At 43.4% G+C, this 19,303-nt stretch overlaps 1 protein-coding gene across 1 annotated transcript in view; it reads right to left on the reverse strand.

Moving 5' to 3' along the window:
• Positions 1–18,796, reverse strand: part of XRCC5 (X-ray repair cross complementing 5) — a 75,734-nt gene extending 56,938 nt beyond the window's left edge. The window contains exons 1-8 of the mRNA XM_074967046.1: positions 18,700–18,796; positions 12,889–13,002; positions 12,012–12,195; positions 9,562–9,610; positions 7,759–7,881; positions 6,602–6,790; positions 3,152–3,266; positions 1,723–1,861 (exon numbers count right to left, since the gene is read on the reverse strand). Coding sequence (XP_074823147.1) covers positions 1,723–1,861; positions 3,152–3,266; positions 6,602–6,790; positions 7,759–7,881; positions 9,562–9,610; positions 12,012–12,195; positions 12,889–13,002; positions 18,700–18,720 — 934 coding nt within the window. The 5' untranslated portion in view covers positions 18,721–18,796. The remainder of the gene's footprint in view (positions 1–1,722; positions 1,862–3,151; positions 3,267–6,601; positions 6,791–7,758; positions 7,882–9,561; positions 9,611–12,011; positions 12,196–12,888; positions 13,003–18,699) is intronic.
• Between the last annotated feature and the right edge of the window lie 507 nt (positions 18,797–19,303).

The following is a 19,303-nucleotide window of genomic DNA, read 5'->3' on the forward strand; positions in this document are numbered from 1 at the left end:
CATTCTAGCGAGGGTCTGGTGTATTGTTACAAACAACACCTAAGATTACTACAATTAAAGGAGTTGAGAAAAAAAAATTTCTATTTTTTCATTTTACTTGGTGCACTTGACCTTCTGTAGTCATATACACTGTCTCCCCTGTATAATTATTCTATTTCCCCCATTTGTGTAAGACTTTTAAATAGCACCAAGAGAAAGAAACATTTTTTAAAATAGCAAAATGTGACTGCGTACCCTCAAAAATGTATAGGGGTGTGTCCACATAGCAACTAGATACCCACGGCTGGCCTGTGCCAGCCGACTTGGGCTTGTGGCTGTTTCATTGCTGTGTAGGCTTCCAGGCTCAGGCTGGAGCCCAAGCTCTGGGATCCTCCCACCTCACAGGGTCGTAGAGCCCAGTCTCCACCCCAAGACCAGAAGTCTATACAGCAATGAAACAGCCCCACAAGCCCAAGCCAGCTGGCATGGGCCAGCTGCGGGTTTTTCTTTGCTGGGTAGACATACCCAGGGAGACTGAGAAGCAGATATAGCCCTTGAAACAATTTTTAACTCAAATTTTTAAAAATGTACTGTATTTCAAGTTGACGATGTGCCTTTATTCATCTAAGAAATTGAATTCTTTGCATTCAAAGAGAAACTAAACTGTGCAAAACACAAATTTACATGCTGTGAGGACTGTCCTGCATTCCATCACTGTGGCACCTCAAACCTCCTTTTAGTCTAAATGGTAAAGCTAATTCTCAAACTTTTTCATGGTGAGAACCACATCTAACAGAGAGATTATCCCCTAAACACCCCCTTCTTTTCATCATCACAGAGACCACAGCCCCTTCCATTCACAATTGTATAATATCCTTGTGGCACATACTTTTCCATGCAAGCAACTGCTATAACGGTAGGAAAGTATTTGATATATTTTTAGATATATTTTGATGCAATTTAACACCTGGAAACAAAAAAAAGTCAGCACCCTCCACCAGCCCATCCACCATGGAGCACAAGTGCTCCACAGAGCACAGCTTGGGAACTGCTACACTGCCTTCTAGTTCCTACCTGGCATTATTATTATTGCAATATTAGAGTCCCGTGAAATTCTTTTTATTTTTTTATAATTTTGGGGTGGGAGGTTATTTTGTGTTATTTCGTGTTATCCACATTTTATCCACACAGGGGATGGATGGGGAGTGGAGAGGGTGCTGGGAATTCTGGGGCGAGGTGGGGATTGGAGAGTGAGCCCACCCCTCACTCACCCTGCAGTGGTGGCTCTGGTCCTGCAGGGCTGGGCCTGGCTTCCTGCTCTGGGTATTTGGACCTGGCGCACGGGGTCACAGCACTGCTCGGGTTTGGCCCAGCAATCCCGCCAGCCATCATACGCTGATCATGATGAAGTGGCAGTGCGACCTAGTGCACCAGGAGCCACAACTGCAGGATGAGGTTTTTTGTTTTATTTTGCTGTATCCATTTTTTGTTGTTGTATTATTTTGTCTTTGTAAGAAACTTGCAGCTCTAGCTACAGTGGCAACAATATGAATTTTACAAATATACAAGATGACAAGCTCCCTACACCCAAGAGTTTACAATCTAAGGCCACAGTTGGACTTCTAAATCCGTCTTTAGGCACCTAAGGGTGGGATTTTCAAATACATTTACGTGACTTAGGAGAACAAGTTCTAAAATTTAAGCCTAAATGTCTTAAGAGGGCACAGAGAGAATAACCCATACCTTGAACAAGATCATCTTTCTGAACTTCTGTTTCATCGTCATCATCCAAGCAGTAGACAGTCTCTTTTTGCACATCTTCTTTTTTTAAGGTCTTGGCATCCACAAGAGTCCAGGACTTTTTCACCTTCTCTTCTGTGAGCTTTGTGTCAATATTGAAAGAAAAGGAATATTTAAATCTCATTTGGGGCTGGTCCCCACCACAACATGAGAATCAATTCCTAGAATCATTTCTCTTGACCAAGTGCTGGGTCATTTTACCAATAAACAGCTTTTGCTGAAAACAGCATTTGCTGCTCTGACCATCACTAGTGCTCTACTTATATTGACAACTCTCATTTCAGATTAAACAAATGGCTCTCATTTCCCTCCAACCCTTGCTGGTCTTGCCTATTTAAACTGTAAACTCTTTGGGGGTAGAGGCTGTCTCTTACTCTGCCTTAGTATAGTGCCTAGCACAACACCATAATCAAATACTTATAATAATTATTATTATAAATGAGGAGAAACAGGAAGCTGGCAAGGGAAGCCTGTAGTGATTAGACCTTACCCAAGCCTAATAAATCCACCTTCTAGACATCAGGCATATTACTGAATTAGAATCTTTCGCCTTGAAGCAACAGAATACTGAAGAGAATCCTATTTTTAGGTTCAGGTGATGAACCAGTTAAACTCTATTTCACCAAAATCACTTCAGTATCACTGAACTACATGGCTGCCTAGCTACTATTTACATGATAGGCAGCTGTGGTGTTACACGTTTTCCTACTTTTAAAATGTTTTTCCTCTTATTGCTGTGTGAAAGACCCACACAAACAATAGGGGAAACAGACTGAACAGTGAAACTGACTATATGTAAGGTCCTGTCAAATTGCAAAAAGCAAACACTGAAAAAAGAGAGAAAATATTTTCACTAATCCTTTAAAGTTATTAGAATCTTACATGTGACTTGTAACAACAGTAAGTAAAACACTTATGCCCACAAATGTGATTTCAAATTGAGGGTATCCTTATTACTATTTCTAAAAAAAAGTACAATTTCCAATGAGAAATAAGGAAAATATTAAGCCTCATTTATTTCTGGGCATTTCAGAGACAGCCAGTTGGAATGCTCCATGTGAATGCAGCACCCTAAGTCAGGTTTGTAAATTTTATACAATTAAATGTCACACTGTGGATAGGAATTACTTTCTCTTTCTGAATATTGTTAACTTTAATGCTTTAACATGCATGTCTAATATGGCAAAGTTATGGTTGCTGTGAGAACTATAACTTTAGATTTATTGGTTTTTGCGCATGTAAAATCTCACCATGATGTTTTCCTTCATCGAGCTTAAGGTATTTAATTTTCTTGTCTTTAAGGAAAAAATGAAGGTGCAGCTAACTATGCTCCTGCCAAAGTATACTTAAATATGTGATTTTAGTAACTTACTGATTTGTATGCCACAATCCTTATAGACAGATTAGAACCTATAGTTAGCTGGCAAGGCCAAGCCATAGGTCTTCTTTCGATTTTCTTAAACATTGAAAGACGCTCCAGGCTCTCTCTAAATTAAAGAATCAAAAAAAGAGAGATGAATTCTTTGATAAGCTAAAATAAAACAATCCAGAAAATGCAATCTCCTCAGGAAAGGGTGGAAGCCCAACTGGCTTGGCTTGGATTGCACAAAGCACTAGAAAATAAACTACATAGAACATTCCTGTTACTGATCATAGTAAGAAGGGGGCAGAGAAGGTGACCTAGTAGGTGTTTTCCATCTAAAATCTCTATGACATTAAGGTTAAAGACAGCATGTCAGTTCTTATGGGGAAGAAGAGATTACACAGTTGTTTAGGAAGCATTTTGCAGTTAGCTAACATTAACCCAATTAAGTAATTTAGCTAGCTGAACAGCCCAAATTACAAAAGACACCTCTAACTGGTAAGATGTTTCCTGGGCTGGAGATGAAAAAATAAAGAATCCTGTTTCAATTAACATTATTTTGTTTGTTTGGTATTTAACACTCCACACATTTTTAATAAGTTGTTAATGAATACACACTCTTTTCGCAGCTCAGTTAGGATAAAATCAGCTACTTTGAATATCTCTCAGCCAAACAGCAGATAAAAAACCTCACAAGGCAAAAAAAGGTTTTTTTAAATGACTGTACATTAAAATTACAAAACACAACATTGCATAAGGTTGCACAGCTCAAAGTCAGAACATGTGAAAATTAAGATTGAAAATACAGTCTTAACTCAGGGAATATTTATTACATTACATCTTTTGTATGATCACAAAGATGTGTCTTCATGACCAACAAAGGCATGCTTTTACAGTTAGATAGTAGTTATCTTGCTGTAAAATCCTAGTGGAGACAAGGCTATGTAGTTTTTACAGCTATGTAGCTCAGAGAGGTCAACCACAGCTGGGGAGTATAATGTTGACTTCACCTAGCCACAATGCAGTAAAAACTACCTGCATCTTGTCTCCATTAGGTTTTAACTACCTAACACATGTTAGTTATCCCACTGTAAAAAATACACCCTTTTGGCAATATAAACATAGCCACAGTCATATCAAATAATGCAAGATAATTCAATAGCATTTTGTACAACCTAGGTTACATGTGTATTTAAAAACCTGTGTCCATGTAATTAAAAACTATTATAATTCATGCACTCAAGGGGCTAAGTTAAAGTAAAAAACTCAGTTTTAACTTTTACATTTCTTAACTTTTTAATGCTTAATTGTGCTACCTTAATGCTGTATTAACAGAGTTCTTTAGATTTAATTTCCTATGTTATTTAGAAGAAATAGATTCCCAGTTCTCCCCGACAGTGAAGACAAGTCCATAAGCAAATTTTGCCCTTGTAGACTTGCAGACAGCACAGGCCAATAGTTAACTGATTACTAAATAATACACAACTCCATATCTACATACACGTGGACTTTGATAAACTTGCATTTTAAAAAAAGCCTAAAGACAGCATAAATGCCTCTTGCCCTGTAGCCAGCCTTCTTGGTCCCACATTGTGTTTCTTGACTTCCCCCCTCCAGTTTAAACCAATATCAGACCTTAAAACCATATTACAAAATTCTACTTGCCCATCTGCTTGGATAAATTATTTATTTTTATAAGGGGGAAAAATATTTTTGATCAGCAGCATAGTAAAAAGAGGAAAGGAGATATTGTGTCTGGGTTAGTAAATTTTCATGACAGTTTTGCAAGGTTGCTTTATAAAAGCTGAATAAACTGATCTAAAGCTTCATATATTCTTAAACAACTTAAACTGCACTAAAGCTTTAATCTGTTAGCCAAACCCCCATTTATCCAAAGGTTTCAGGCCTCCCCTGAAACCAGGGAGTAAGCAGGGCTGTACTGCATTTATAGCCCAGGATAGGAAAGGTAAAGATAAAAGAGGCATTTATTATTTGTATTACAATAACTCCTAGGAGCCCTAGTGAAGGAACAGGACCCCATTGGGCTACGTGCTATACAAACACAGAACAGAAAGACGGTCCCTGCCCCGAAGAGTCTGTATAATCTACGTATAAGACAAGAGGCAGCACTACAGATGGCTATAGACAGAATGCATATGAGTGGGGCAAGACTGCGCTTGTCACAGCCAGAAAAAAGGATGCTGCAGTAATTAAGAAGCTGGACGATGAGAGCCTGCATTGAAGTTCTAGCTGTGTGACTGAATAAGAAAGGCTACATGCTAAGAGGCATTATGCAAAAAGAATCTGCAGGATTTAGATATAGCCTGAGGTGAGGACCTAGACAGAGAAAGGTCCAAGTCAAAGCTGATGCCCAGGTTACAGGTCTGAGTGACAGGCAGGATAGTGGTATTTCCACAGTGACTGAGAAAGGAGGCTGGGGGAGGCTTTGGGGCGGGGGAGACTTAGAACACCTGATAGTTTCATGCATGTGGATTATCCTAAAGGATAATCATGATCAAAAATATATTGTTTGGTTTGGTTTTGGGGTGCAGCAACAAAGCCTGTTCTTATTGCCATCGAAAAATCTCAGGCTGCTTTGTAGTCAAATAGAAAATAAATACGTAGCAGCGGTGTTATATTTCCTCACAAATAAAAGGTCTAAATTTCCCTTCTCATATAACATACTCTAACCAGCCATGGAGGCCGAGATGAGGAAAAATATATAATGGCTACAAAAGAAGAGAGGTACCAAATGATAAGTTGGGCAGGATGAGGGGAGGAAGCTACCAATCTAAAACACCTGTCGGGGAGAAGTCTCAGGCATAGCAGCAACTGCAGTGTTTCTAAGATACAAAACACATTTTTATTGTTTCACTGTGGAGACACCAAACCGTAAAACAATCTTTCTATCCTCGCATTAGCAATTCTACTGAAACAGTCCATTGTTAGACACAATAGCACAGCAGTTTGCTATTAAGCCATGAGCTTCAAGAAGCAACCATCAGTCACAATCTGTCTGGGGGAGTTTGATAAACTAGTTGATCTGCAACCAATCTGAGACCAGGAAACCAGGGCTACCATTATGTGCAAATGCTTTACATGCACTGCACACACATTTTAAAATAGCATTCATCTGCTAAATACCTTATATTCAATATGTTTCTGAAGTCTCATTTAGAGGATCACCCTCCTTAAAAAATTCTGAGAAACACAAGACAGAGGAGGAATAAGGGATACTTTCTATAAAGACAGAGTACCATATGAAGGAAAATTCACTTTCCATTGTATAATTCTCATATCTGTTCTTTGAACCAAAGCCACTGAAGTTGATTTAAAGGACCCACCCAAATTTGTGATAAGTTACACAACTACAAAATGCCACCTCATTCATTAAAGCTTTTTGTGGATGAAATTAGAAACTAAACTTCCAGCATCTGAAAGGGGAGTATTCAAGTTTACCTGAAAGTGTAAATTTCATCCAGGCCTCCTTCTTCCTCTAAAGCAAACATCAATTTTCTCACCATACAGATGCCTTCTTTCTGCTGCTCAGTTAAGCCCTTCCTTGGAAAAGAGTTTCTGCACATATCAGAATGTCGACCATCGCCCGTATCCCCACTTCCATCTTCATCATCCACTGGAAACGGCAAGCTAAGAATACAATTAAAAACAGTTAATTTATTTTACTACTTAACTAAAACAACTAACTCATTTTGGATGATTAAAAAAAAGAGAGACAAAAATTGCATTTGGATTGACTCTTTCTTCAGCCTGATGCCCTTTCAAATGTCAGTTCTAAGCCCCAGCAAAGAGTACCCTCCCAATCCCTTAATTATAGCTGTGCTATTCATCATTCCTGTAATAACTGTTATTCTGTAGGAGGTTTTAATAGCCTGTAATAGCTGGTGAATTCATGAATAAAATTGACACTTTCCTGTAGGTTACAATCTGGGTTAGAGTTTAACTAGCATCTCTAGATGAAATGATATTTTGCTGTACCCTAAACAATGTCATTAAGTTATCTAAGAATAACAGAAGCCCGTCTAGAAAAAGACCTGTGAGGTGATCTATTCCATCTCCCTGACAATACCTGTATATTTTCTACTGTTAAATTTCCTACTTGTTTAATTTTCAAACACCTTTGCGCTTTCTTCCATGCTGCCCCTCACAGTTGGGAGGAGCTCCCCATAAAAATCCAGTTACCTCATTATCCTCCTTTTCTGTGAAGTCTACAAAAAAAACCTGAGAATAGTTAGGCTGCTGGTGTGCCGAGTCTACTGCCTATCATACGGACCAATACTTATTGTTTCCTTGTATTCCCCACATCCGCCCGTCTGTCTGTATCTATTGTCTCTTGTTTTATACTGAGATTGCCAGCTCTTTGGGGAAGAGGCCATCTTTTTATTTCCGAGTTTGTATAGCTCCTAGCACCATGAGGTCCTGTTCTGAGATTCCTAAGCACTACAGTAATTCAAATAATAATAATATTACAGGGAGTGGCACCTTTACACCAAACCACAGTATCTTACCACAACAGCAGACAATTTAAGATGGTTGTAATTATGTAATGAAAATGGCACAGAGCTGTAAAGATGCTTTAGAGCTATTTCCACACTTACAAAAATTGCAGTGAGATTCCCGTTTTCTTCAAGTTAGCGATGATAATTTCCAGCTGATCCTCACTGAAGGGACTGCTAAGGTCTGTAAACACCTCAATGTGTCGTTTCTCATATTTCTTTCCTCTTCAACAACAAAAACAGAAGATTTGTAGAAATAAAACAATCCTGTTGCATCATTTGCTGAACACTTATTTAAAAAAATGTAAAACTGTGTCTCTAATAAAGTTTAGAACTTCTTGTAACAGAAGTAAGTAAACATCAAGACATGCTGCCCTTAAGTACAACAAGAATACATCCAGTCAGCATGGTTTGTTCTTTCTTATTATTATTCAGGGGAAGTCCGTGTCCTTTTTCTGATGTTTTCCCCACCAAGTGAATGGAAAGCCTGGCCCTCAGCTGACATAAATTAGTTTAACTACATTGAAGTCAACGGAGCTATGCCAGTGTATACCAATGAAGATCTGGTCCATGGTGTTTACTAAAGGTGCTGGCTACTTCCTCCGAGGCTGCAAGACCATGATTATAAAGGTGTTAAACTGTGTCTACATGGATGTTAAGGGTTTTTTTTCCCCCAATCCTGTTAAGCTCACACAACTGAAAAAAGCATTTTTCTTTATCTAGGCAGGTCTCTAGGATTTGTCTACACTGCCGCTGGGAGGTGTAATTCCCAGCATGCATAGACATACTCCTCCAGCTAGTGCACTAAAAATAGTATTGGGGCCCTGGCAGCAGGGGAGGTGGCTCAGGCTAGCCGCAGAGTGCGTCTTACCCAACCCCCGGGTATATACTCAGGCGGCTAGCCCAAGCTGCTGCCCGGGCTGTCACAGCCCCACTTCTGCTTTTAGCTCACTAGCTCGATCAGAGCTAGCGCATGCCTGTCCACCTGTGCTGGGAAACCTGATCTCAGCAGCAGTTTAGACATACCCTTAGAGGCGACTTCTGTACACTTAAGCTCCTTCCTGACAGTGACAATTAGCTAGGATGCTCCAATTAAGTATATGGATTTCATCCCTAGGCAGTTGGATACAAGGTATTCTCAAGGGTTTACTTCCCTCACTAGTCCAAACAAGTCCAAATTTATTGATCTGAAGAGCACACTGTAAAACCTGTTTAGGGCTTGTCTACACAGGAAAGTTTTACCAGTTAAGAGTGGCTTTATTCAGTTATCTTAAACCCCGCCCAAGCAACAAAAGCGTTCTTATAACCAAAATATGGGTGTCGACCCAAAGAGCTGGATTGGTATAATTATGTTGGTCTAGATTCACATCTTAGGGCATGGCTACACTGGAAACATCAAAGCGCTGTCACAGGAGCGCTCCCGCAACAGCAGTTTGAAGTGCGAGTGTGGTTGCACACGAGTGCTGGGAGAGCTCTCCCAGCGCTCCTGGTAATCCACCTCCACGAGGGGATTAGCTCCGAGCACTGGGAGCACGGCTCCCAGCGCTTGGAGCCTGTTTACACTAGCACTTTAAAGCGCTCTGACTTGCTGCGCTCAGGGGGTGATTTTTCACACCCCTGAGCCAGCAAGTTAGAGCGCTATAAAATGTAAGTGTAACCAAGCCCGTAGTTTATACCAGTATAACTTCCCTATGTGGGCAAGCTCTTATTCAAGTGACTTAAATTGCTTGGGGAGGTTGGGTCTCTCTAGTGGGTTTTTTAGGAATAGCTTTTCATTGTGGTGATTTTTTTAAAAAGCAGCTTCTTCCCTCGTCACACAACCTTGCAGCATTAAAGTGGAGTCAGCTCAGATCTCAAAACTCCATTTCAGAATTCTTGTGCAAGTCCTCAGGCTGCAGTACTTACATTGTTTCCTTTTGAAGCAAGTCCATGCACACGACAAGTGCATCCAGGACTAAGTGAGTTAAAGACAAAAGACATTTAGAACAAGACTGTGTCACAAACATGCATGTTTTTCTCTTTATTTTAGTGGTTGCAGAGACAGTTAAAGCATTTTAGTGTATGACAACCAAACTAGCACCTATTAAAACGATCTATTGCCTTTCCTACAACCCTCTATTTTCCCTGCACTTTTAAAGGGAAGACTGTTACTAGGGACCAATCCTGCTATTGAAGTCAAGAGCAAAGCTCTGATAGGAGCAGGATCAAGCCCAATGAAAACATTTATCACCTAGACTTTTTGTATTATCATCATCTCTTTATTTGGAATCCATGACTGAAAACTACATGTAGTTTCAAAATATGACATAATTTTTCATGCTAATTCCCCTTTTCATAATAAACATCTATTTCTGACATCTTGATACATTTCTTTTCTCAAGTAATTTAATTGAAGATGTGCTCTTATCTCTGTGCTCAGAGATCTGTGGCCCAGATCCACAGAGGGACTTAGGCACCGCAATACTGAGCATCATGGCACCTAACTTTTAGGTGCCTAGAAAATCATGGGCACAAGACTGCCAACCACACAGACTGAGTTAGGCACCTAGGCTACCAATACAACAAATGGGGAGAGACAGGCACCTTAGACTGCGAACAACAAAGCCAGCACACTAGGCTGGGAGCCGCCTGAGCTAGCCAGTGAGAGATGCCAACCAGAGGGGGGGTATTAAGTCCCACCCCTCTCTCAGAGATAGGCACATTAGTCCAGGCTGCAAGGAGTCGCCTAGCTCTGATAGCAATCCATGACCTGAAGGAAGGCCACCTAAGTTTGTGTGGGGGTCTGAAACAAAACAGCCTGGTGGGTTGGGGTGGCAGACCTCCCTTATAACTTTTAGCCTAATAGATAGGAGACTCACTCGGAATGTGGGAGGCCCCCAGTTCAAGTCCCACCTCCTCCTGAGGGATCAGCTACCTCTCAGGTGAAGGCCCTAACCACTAGGCTATATAGTTACACTAACTTTTTCACTGGTTCAATTCATATTTTATTAAACAATTGAACAATTAAAGTGGAACAACTTCAACTGGAGAGACTGACGGAGACCCATATCAGAATATTCCATAGCCTAGTGTTAGCCTGACAGAGGACAGATCCTTGTTCAAATCCCTTTTCTCTCTCAGGAGGACAGGGGACTTAAACGGGAGTCTCTAAGATCCTGGGTGAGTACCCTATCCACCGGGCGAAAGGTTACAAGAGGTTCCTCTGCTTCCATCCCCAGCTTTTGTGTGTGAACTCACCTGAGGGACCCGGATCCAGCAGCAATACTCAGAGGCCACCTACTGGATCAGACCCCATCATGCAACTTAGGCAGCCAGACGCCTATATTTCCCAGTCTGTGAATTACTCTGGGGCTTACATGTGAGAGAGGTGTCCAGATGACCTATTGCAAGGCAGTAGTGTGCATGCTCAGGTGGGAGATAGGTGACCAGGCACCTAGAGTGAGGCTGCAGTGTACACACCCAGAGGAAAAAGATTAGGTACCAAGTGAGTTTAGGCATCTACAGATTAGGGGGCAGCTGAATTGGAGTTCTGTTAATAGCAATGGTGCCTAAAAACAGGATTTACACACCTAAGTCCCTTGATAGAGCGCATCCATGTACATACCTCCTTACCCATCAAACCAAGAATATGATTCAGTTTGTGGCAACATACAGTTGACTGGCTGCAGGCTCCCCTGATGCTGCTCTGCCAACCTGACTACAGCTTGAAACAATTATTTTTTGGGTGGAGAAGGAGAACAGGGAGAAATGGGAAAAACTGTCAAATGAAATGTTCAGAGGAACACTTTCAAAAACTCTCACCTATGTTACTAACAAAAGTGACTTTTCATAATGTGTGCATTTCACAGTGAAATGAGGACTGATCAATCTGAAATGCCTAAGCACACGCAACTGTGTTGGGCGTCCCTTTTGGTGGGAGCGCTGATTTTTTTAAAAAAGGTTTTCATAGGTTTAATTTGATGAAAACCTATTTTGCATTAGGCTTTTTAAGTCCCTTGAAAAAAAAATTTTTGGACCCTAATCTGACATTGTTTCTTTGCTGTATATTTTTCTCTCTCAGTCTCATGGAGAAGATACAAGAAGTGCTCAAAGCTTAATTAACTCAGTACTTTATACTAGAAACAATTCACTGGGGTCAAGACTCCCCCTAACGTCTTATAAAGAACTTTGAAAATTGGTTAATCTGGAAAACTGGCCCTTGTGCAAACTGTCAACTCCTAAATTCAAAAGGACAATATATGTTTAATAGTAGTTATGACTTCAACAACACTTCTGGTACAGTTTCACAACATAAGCTCCCAGTCCTCCATGCAACTTTATCTGGTTCAGAGATTTTGTACAGCCAGAGAGGATACAGTCTGCTTGCTCAGAGCCTGGTTGAATCGCGTTTTGTATGTCCTCCAGCAAATCAAAATCCGGTAGCATCAGGTGTCTCTGTACAGTAATGTTCTGATACTGATCACCACTGGCAAGGGTATTCTCTGTACCATCTGTGCCAAACAAAACTACAGAGACTTCATCTTTGCTCTCAGCAAATACCTGGAGATGGAGAAGGTACAAAAAAAAAAAAATCCAAAAATACACACTGTGTTGTACATACATATGTAAAATAGAAAGCGTATTATACAAATTTTGCAACTAGGTATCAATTACAGCAGACTCCATGTTACCACATATACAGCCCTTCCAAAATGTATGCATATGCAGAGCTCATTAACTTAGAATTAAATTCAGCTAGCATGCTGCTATGAGTACTACTGATCAACATATGGGGGAAATGAGTAAAATCAGATCACTCAGTTCCTAGAGTAATTCTACATGATGCTAAATTTTAACAATGCTGAAACATTTTATAAGAAGACAGCACTTTTTCCCATAAAAGTCTCCTCTAGCTTAAAAAAGGGGAGTGATCAAGCTAGGTGCACTTAGAAAAGGAGGACTTGTGGCACCTTAGAGACTAACAAATTTATTTGAGCATAAGCTTTCGTGAGCTACAGCTCACTTCATCGGATGCATTTGGTGCACTTGTCATCCACAAAAATCTGCTGGGAGAAAGGCCAGTGTTGCTCTCACATGAAACAGTCATTTAGAATAATTCGAACTACTTTCCCAGCTAAACAAAATGTAATCAAATAAAAAGAGCGAAGAAAAGAGTCTAGCAAGCCTCACTGTTTTCCTTCTTTCATTTCTAACCTTTTAAGTGTATAATACTCAAACGGAAATCACACGTACCTGTCGCTGCACGAACATCGTCATCATCTTCTTGGCTTGTTCAAACGGAGACTCCTCTCCAGGAGCAGAATTGCTCATTGCAAAGCCTACATCCATACACAGCACTATGGCTGCCTGGAAGAAAGTACCAAACTCAATTAGAATATGATGGGGCACACTTAAGTGAAATCATTTAAAGGCGCTAATTCACTCCTTGATCAACATAAAACATACATTTCACTTTACTGCATTACTAATCTCTACTGTTATTTTAATTGCTAATTTGACACGTTTGTGCAGAGGATAAGAATACAGGACTTCACATACTGGATCAAACTAGTGGTCTATTAGTCCAGTATTATGTCTCAGGGTTTAGCTACATGAACCTTTAGTTTGCGACAAGCTGGGGTTTGAATCTAGCCTGCACCGACTAACTCTGCGTGGACCCTGTTGACATGCATTAACACCTGGGTAATGCGCTTTGATCTATCCTCTTTGAAATGGGACTAGATCAAAGTACATTAACAGACAGTTAACGGTGTGCCAGCAGGGACCACACAAACAGTGTGTCAGTTTTGGAAGCAATATTACTTTGGACCTATTAATGTTTAATCTACCATTGTGTTTCCCATTCAGCCAGCTTTGTTAGGTCCCTCTGAAGTTCCTCAGTCTCCACTTGTCTTGATGAACCTAAATAACTGTATTTTCCACTGAATGCAGCCGATGAAGTGAGCTGTAGCTCACGAAAGCTTATGCTCAAATAAATATGTTAGCCTCTAAGGTGCCACAAGTACTCCTTTTCTTTTTGTTAAATACTTGTGTCATCTGGATGAACAACGCCAGAAGATTAATTCAGCAAAGGAGCTAGATGGGCAAATCATCCATTTGTTATGCCCTTAGGTGGCATTTGAAAAGAAAGTGACAAAAGGCCAGTTTTCATTTTCAGCCACAGGCTGAACCAAGGATTTTTAAGTGCTCATCAACAGCTTGTCTGGTGGGCAGCAAATTAAAATTACACAAGCCTAGAACAAAAATGTGTGGTTTTGCTGGGCTGCTGGTAAATAGGGCTTTTTCTAGCTTGGAGTCAGTCATCTTTTTTCTGAAAAGAACATACATCTGAGTGTACATCTAACATTACATTTGCTGCCATCACATTGTTCACCCTGCTTTCCTGTTATACCACTTCCCCGTACCCTGTGTCCACCTGCTCTATTTAGATAGTAATGTTATCCCTTTTGATCCAAGTGGCTAGTCTAAGTTCGGGGCCCTTCATGCTGTTCCACCTGGGAGAAATTAATGATGGACTCAGATATCTTTGATTCAATCTTGTTTATTTACAAAGAATTTAAGTCCTGTTTCTCCAAACACAAAAGGAACCAAAAATCAGCAAACAGCTTCCCTGCTCATAGCATCAAACTCTTTCAACCAGCACTCTGATGCAAAACTTTTCTCTAGGCTTATCCCAGGGCCACCCACCATGCTTCCAGGTTGTATCTGCTTGGCTTTCATTCTGCTCTCTGTATCTCTCCCTTTGCTGTCTCTCTCAAACAGATACTCACTTGCTGACCAAAACAGTTCCATCAATTAAAGCTCTAGCCCTTTCATTTGAACCCTCTTAGATTAAGCTTCTACTCAGCTTTTCCATATGCCTATGTTTTGGGGTGTTACTGCTGTTGTTTCAGCCACCTGATTACAATGGCTTCTTTACATTTATTTCAAATATAAGGCAGCAGCATGCCTGGCCATAAGAAGCCTTAACCCAACCCATAACAGCAAGCTCTTCAGGACAGGGACTATGTGTTTTTACAATGCTTAGCACAATGGGACGCAATTCTTGGTTGACCCATAGGCACTACAGTAATAAACATGATTAATAATAATGAATGGCCAAGTAACAGAATTGGAAGAATCTGGGTATTAAAGCACAGGATGAGAATCAACAGATATTGGTCATAGTCCCTGACCTACTGTGTTAACCTGGCTAAGTCAATCCCTTTGCATCAACTTTAACTCCTGGTTCTCTTAAGGATACTGTAAAACTTCATTAACATTTTCAGAGCACTTCGAGATCCTCTACTGGAAGTGAAAAGTATTATTACTCATCTTTTGCTTCTATTTCCAGGTAATACTGCAAAACTATTTTAAGTAAAACACTGAAATGTTATAGCCAATAAGAATGAAGAAAATAATCAAACGCTATACATTTAGAGAGATTTATTAAATGTATAGACAGCCTTGACTGTAGAACAACACAGCACTTCACTTTCTGGAGTTTGTAGCAGCAGTTGTTAAGTGGTGGGGTGAGGAAATGTATGGATTGTGTTTGGTCATGTCTACTTAATATAAAACTGCATTACACCTTGAGTACAAAGATACCCAGGTAAACAGTGGTACCTGGGTTTATACACTAGTCTCTGGTAGCTAAGTCACTAGCTAGATCTACTTTCTCCATGGGAGGAGATTGTAACAAACCTAACGCTGCCAAAAATCGCTGGGAAAAAGTCTCACTTTAAGTTTGCCAAAAATAAGTTTTTATCCTCATCTTTTTGGGGCTTCTGAGACAGTGGAGCAGAAAGAAACAGCAGAAATGTTCTTTTTCTGTTGCTGTCTTTTTTATGGAAAAGGTATAAAATGACACTTGAAAAACCACAGTTCCATCTGAACATTTTATACCTACTATTGTAATAAGTTGCATTTAACTTTACTGAAAGTGAAAGATTAAAGAAAAACCCTTTTTGTTCAGTTTATTTGTGCACTTAACAGCACTTTGTGTATCGTCAACTGCACTTCCTCCCTCATGCACCAGCATGATGAGATTATTCTTGTGCAGTGCTCTGCAAGGGAACCTCACTTGCATGGTGTTTGCCAGTACAAGTAACAAGAAAGAAAACTGAAAAGGGGGCACATGCTCGAAGAAGGAGGGGGGAGAGTTAAACACCTTTTGGGTGGACCTGAGAGCAACACCAAACACCCCTCTAAGTATCAGCAAGAAACTTCCCCTTTTTATTACTTGTCCAAAGGCACTTTTTAAAAATTCAGGTCATTCTATTTAAAAGGCGCTGTCTGTGAAAACTATGTTTTCAAACAATTTATTTTTAAAAAGTCAAGCTGATAGCATGTCTTCAAGGAATTTAATCTGCCAGAGATGCATAGGGACAATTCTTTTAATGCTCTTTTTGTGTGTGTCATCTGCAGTGTTGTTCTAACCTTGTTGGTCCCAGGATATTAGAGAGACAAGGTGGGTGAGGTAATATCTTTTATTGAACCAACTTCTGTTGGTGAAAGAGACAAGCTTTTGAGCTTGCCCAGAGTTCTCTTTCATCAACAGAAATTGGTCCAAAAAAGATATTACCCACCTTGTCTCTTTTTTTATTGTCCACTACTAAGCTTTGTGCACTCTTCCTCTGCAGTATCTAGTGCTGTTACTGTCAGAGACAGGCTACTTACTATATTGGATGGATCACTCACCTGGTCCACACTGGAAGAGTGCTTACATTGGTTTTCCCTAAACTGATACTGAAAATGGTTTGAATGATAGATCAGACAAAATTGTTTCCAATACCATTTCAGAGAACTTGACAGACACCATTCTCCAACAAGCCAAACACTCTTTCTGAAACAGTGCTGAAAACGACTCTCTCAGGTCTACATTTTCAAGTACATAAAAGGTTGTTACAAGGAGGAGGGAGAAAAATTGTTTCTTCTTAACCTCTGAGGATAGGACAAGAAGCAATAGGCTTAAATTGAAGCAAGGGCGGTTTAGGTTGGACATGAGGAAAAACTTTGTCAGAGTGGTTAAGCACTGAAATAAATTGCCTAGGGAGGTCGTGAAATCTCCATCATTGGGGATCTTTAAGAGTAGGTTGAACAAACACCTGTCAGGGATGGTCTAGAAGACTCTAGATAATACTTAGTCCTGCCTTGAGTGCAAGCGACTGGACTAGATGACCTCTCAAGGTCCCTTCCAGTTCTATGATTAGCCTGCATCTAATTTTCAATATCAGCTTCAAGAATCCATTGCTGGAACCCCTTTCAGGCAGCAGTTAAATTTCCTAATGCAGACAGGATTAACAATATCTGAAACCGTGTTCAAAGCTTTCTGGATATCTAAGCTGAAACCAGGTGGCATTTTACAGAAAGGCACTATTACAGTCCTAAACCTCAGTTCACGGGGCCTAGTTTCATGACTCTCCCAGTGCTTAACCGAGGAAGGGATCTGGATTCAGGCAAAGTAGACGAGGGTATATCCACATTGCAGCCGTGGATGTGAAGGTCAGTGTGTAGACCAGAGGTGGGCAAACTACGGCCCATGGGCCACATCCAACCTGAGGGACACTCCTGCCCAGCCCCTGAGCTCCTGGCCTGGGAGGCTCACCTCCGGCCCCTGCTTTCCCCCTCCTCCGCAGCCTCAGAGCAGCACAATGCTCTGGGCAGCTGGGCAGTACAGTTGCAGAGCTGCGGCCTGACCTGGTGCTCTAGGTAGCGCAGCTGTAGCGCCGCCAGCCACCGGTGCTCCAGGCAGCTCGGTAAGGGGTCAGGCAGGAGAGTTGGGGGCGGGGGTGTGGATGGGGGCGGGGCAGGCAGGAGAGTTGGGGCGGGGGGGTTGGATGGGAGAGTCAGGAAGGAGGGGGAGGTTGGATGGGGTGGCAGGGGGCAGTCAGGGGCAAGGGTTCTGGGGGCATTTAGGGGACAGGGAGAAGGGGTGGTTGGATGGGGCAGGGGTACCGGGGGGCAAGTAAGGAATGAGGGGGGGGTGGATGGGGCGGCAGGGAGCAGTCAGGGGTGGGGGGTCCGGGAGTGGTCAGGGGACAGGGGGTGTTGGATGGGGCAGGATTCCCGGGGGAGCCATCAGGGAGCAAGAAGGTGGGGGGTGTTGCATAGGAGGCGGGGGCTGGGCTACACCTGGCTGTTTGAGGAGACACAGCCTCCCTAACTGGCCCTCCATACAATTTTGGAAACCCGATGTAGGCCTCAGGCCAAAAAGTTTGCCTGCCCCTGGTGTAGACCTACTAGGACTCTCACTAGCAATAAAGGTGAAGACACCGTGATGCTGGCTTCAGTGCTGGCTGCACAAGAGAGAAGGGGCAAGCAGCTCTGTGCAGCCGGCACTGAAACGTCTTCGCTTCTACTTTGAGGGAGCTAGCTGGAGTGGGTATGTCAATACTCGGTGCATTCACACTCCTGGCAGTGACCCAGCTGCACCCTGGGAGCATGCCCGGGAAAACAGGCCAATGGGCGGAGCGGGCAAGGCACTCTCAGCAGCGGTTCTTCACCGGGCACCCTCTACGAACGAAGGACAACCTGGTGATGCAGGCACTCGGCCAAGAGTGGGGAGATCAGGGTCTGGCTCCCAGCTCGGCCGCAGCCTGGCCCGGGGGTGGGTGGGGGTGGTCCTGGCCCAGTCACGCCCCCATTTCCAGCTGTACAACGGGGGTAAAGACTCATCCCCACTGGCAGAGGCTGACACCTGGGGGGGGGGGGGGAGAGTGGCGGCCCGGGAAGATGCTGAAAACCCGCGGGGGGGGGGGATTGGGCACTGGTGGGCAGAGGCTATGGGGGGATGGGGACCCGGGTGAGGGGGAACTGACCAGCCAGAGGCCGGGACCCCGGGGGGGGGGGGGAGGGGACCTCTGGCCGGGCGGAGGCGCTGGCCCGGCAGCAGAGGGAGTCGGGCCCAGCTCGCGCCCCCGGTCGGAGCGAGGAGGAAGCGCTGCCAGCGCCCGAGCCCCCCTCACGGGAGCGGGGAGGGGAACCGCTCCACAGGGATGAGAGGGGCCCGAAGCCTTATGGGACCGCGGAGGACCCTGCCCAGCCCCCCGCGCCCGCCCTTACCTTGCCGCCTCCCCGCGCCATCTCGCGCCCCGAACCGGGCCGGCGGGTCCCGCGCTCTCCGCGTCCGGCCGGCAACCGGCCCCGCCGCGCTCGCGTTCCGGCCCCACAGCGCCACCTAGCGAGCGCCCCGCGCATGCGCTGCAGCTGGGTGGGGCGGGGCGGGGCGGCGGGGAGTGGGGGAGGTGTAGGGGGGAAGGGGGAGAGGACGGAGGGGGAAGGTGTGGGGGGAGGGGGGAGAATGGAGGACGGGGGGGAAGGTGTGGGGGAGAGAGGAGAAGGGGAGGACGGAGGGGGAAGGTGTAGGGGGGAACGGGGAGAGGAGAAGGGGAGGACGGAGGGGAGAAAGTGAAGAGGGGAAGGGGAAGGGGGAGAGGAGAGGGGGAGGATGGAGGGGGAAGGTGTAGAGGGTAAGGGGGAGAGGAGAGGGGGAGGATGGAGGGGGGAAAGTGAGGAGGGTAAGGGGGAGAGGAGAGGGGGAGGATGGAGGGGGAAGGTGTAGGGGGGAAGGAGGAGAGGAAAAGGGGAGGACGGAGGGGAGAAAGTGAAGAGGGAAAGGGGGAGAGGAGAGGGGGAGGATGGAGGGGGAAGGGGGAGAGGGAAACAG

Source organism: Natator depressus, chromosome 11 (genome assembly GCF_965152275.1).
Source record: "Natator depressus isolate rNatDep1 chromosome 11, rNatDep2.hap1, whole genome shotgun sequence".
Taxonomy (NCBI): Eukaryota; Metazoa; Chordata; order Testudines; family Cheloniidae; genus Natator; species Natator depressus.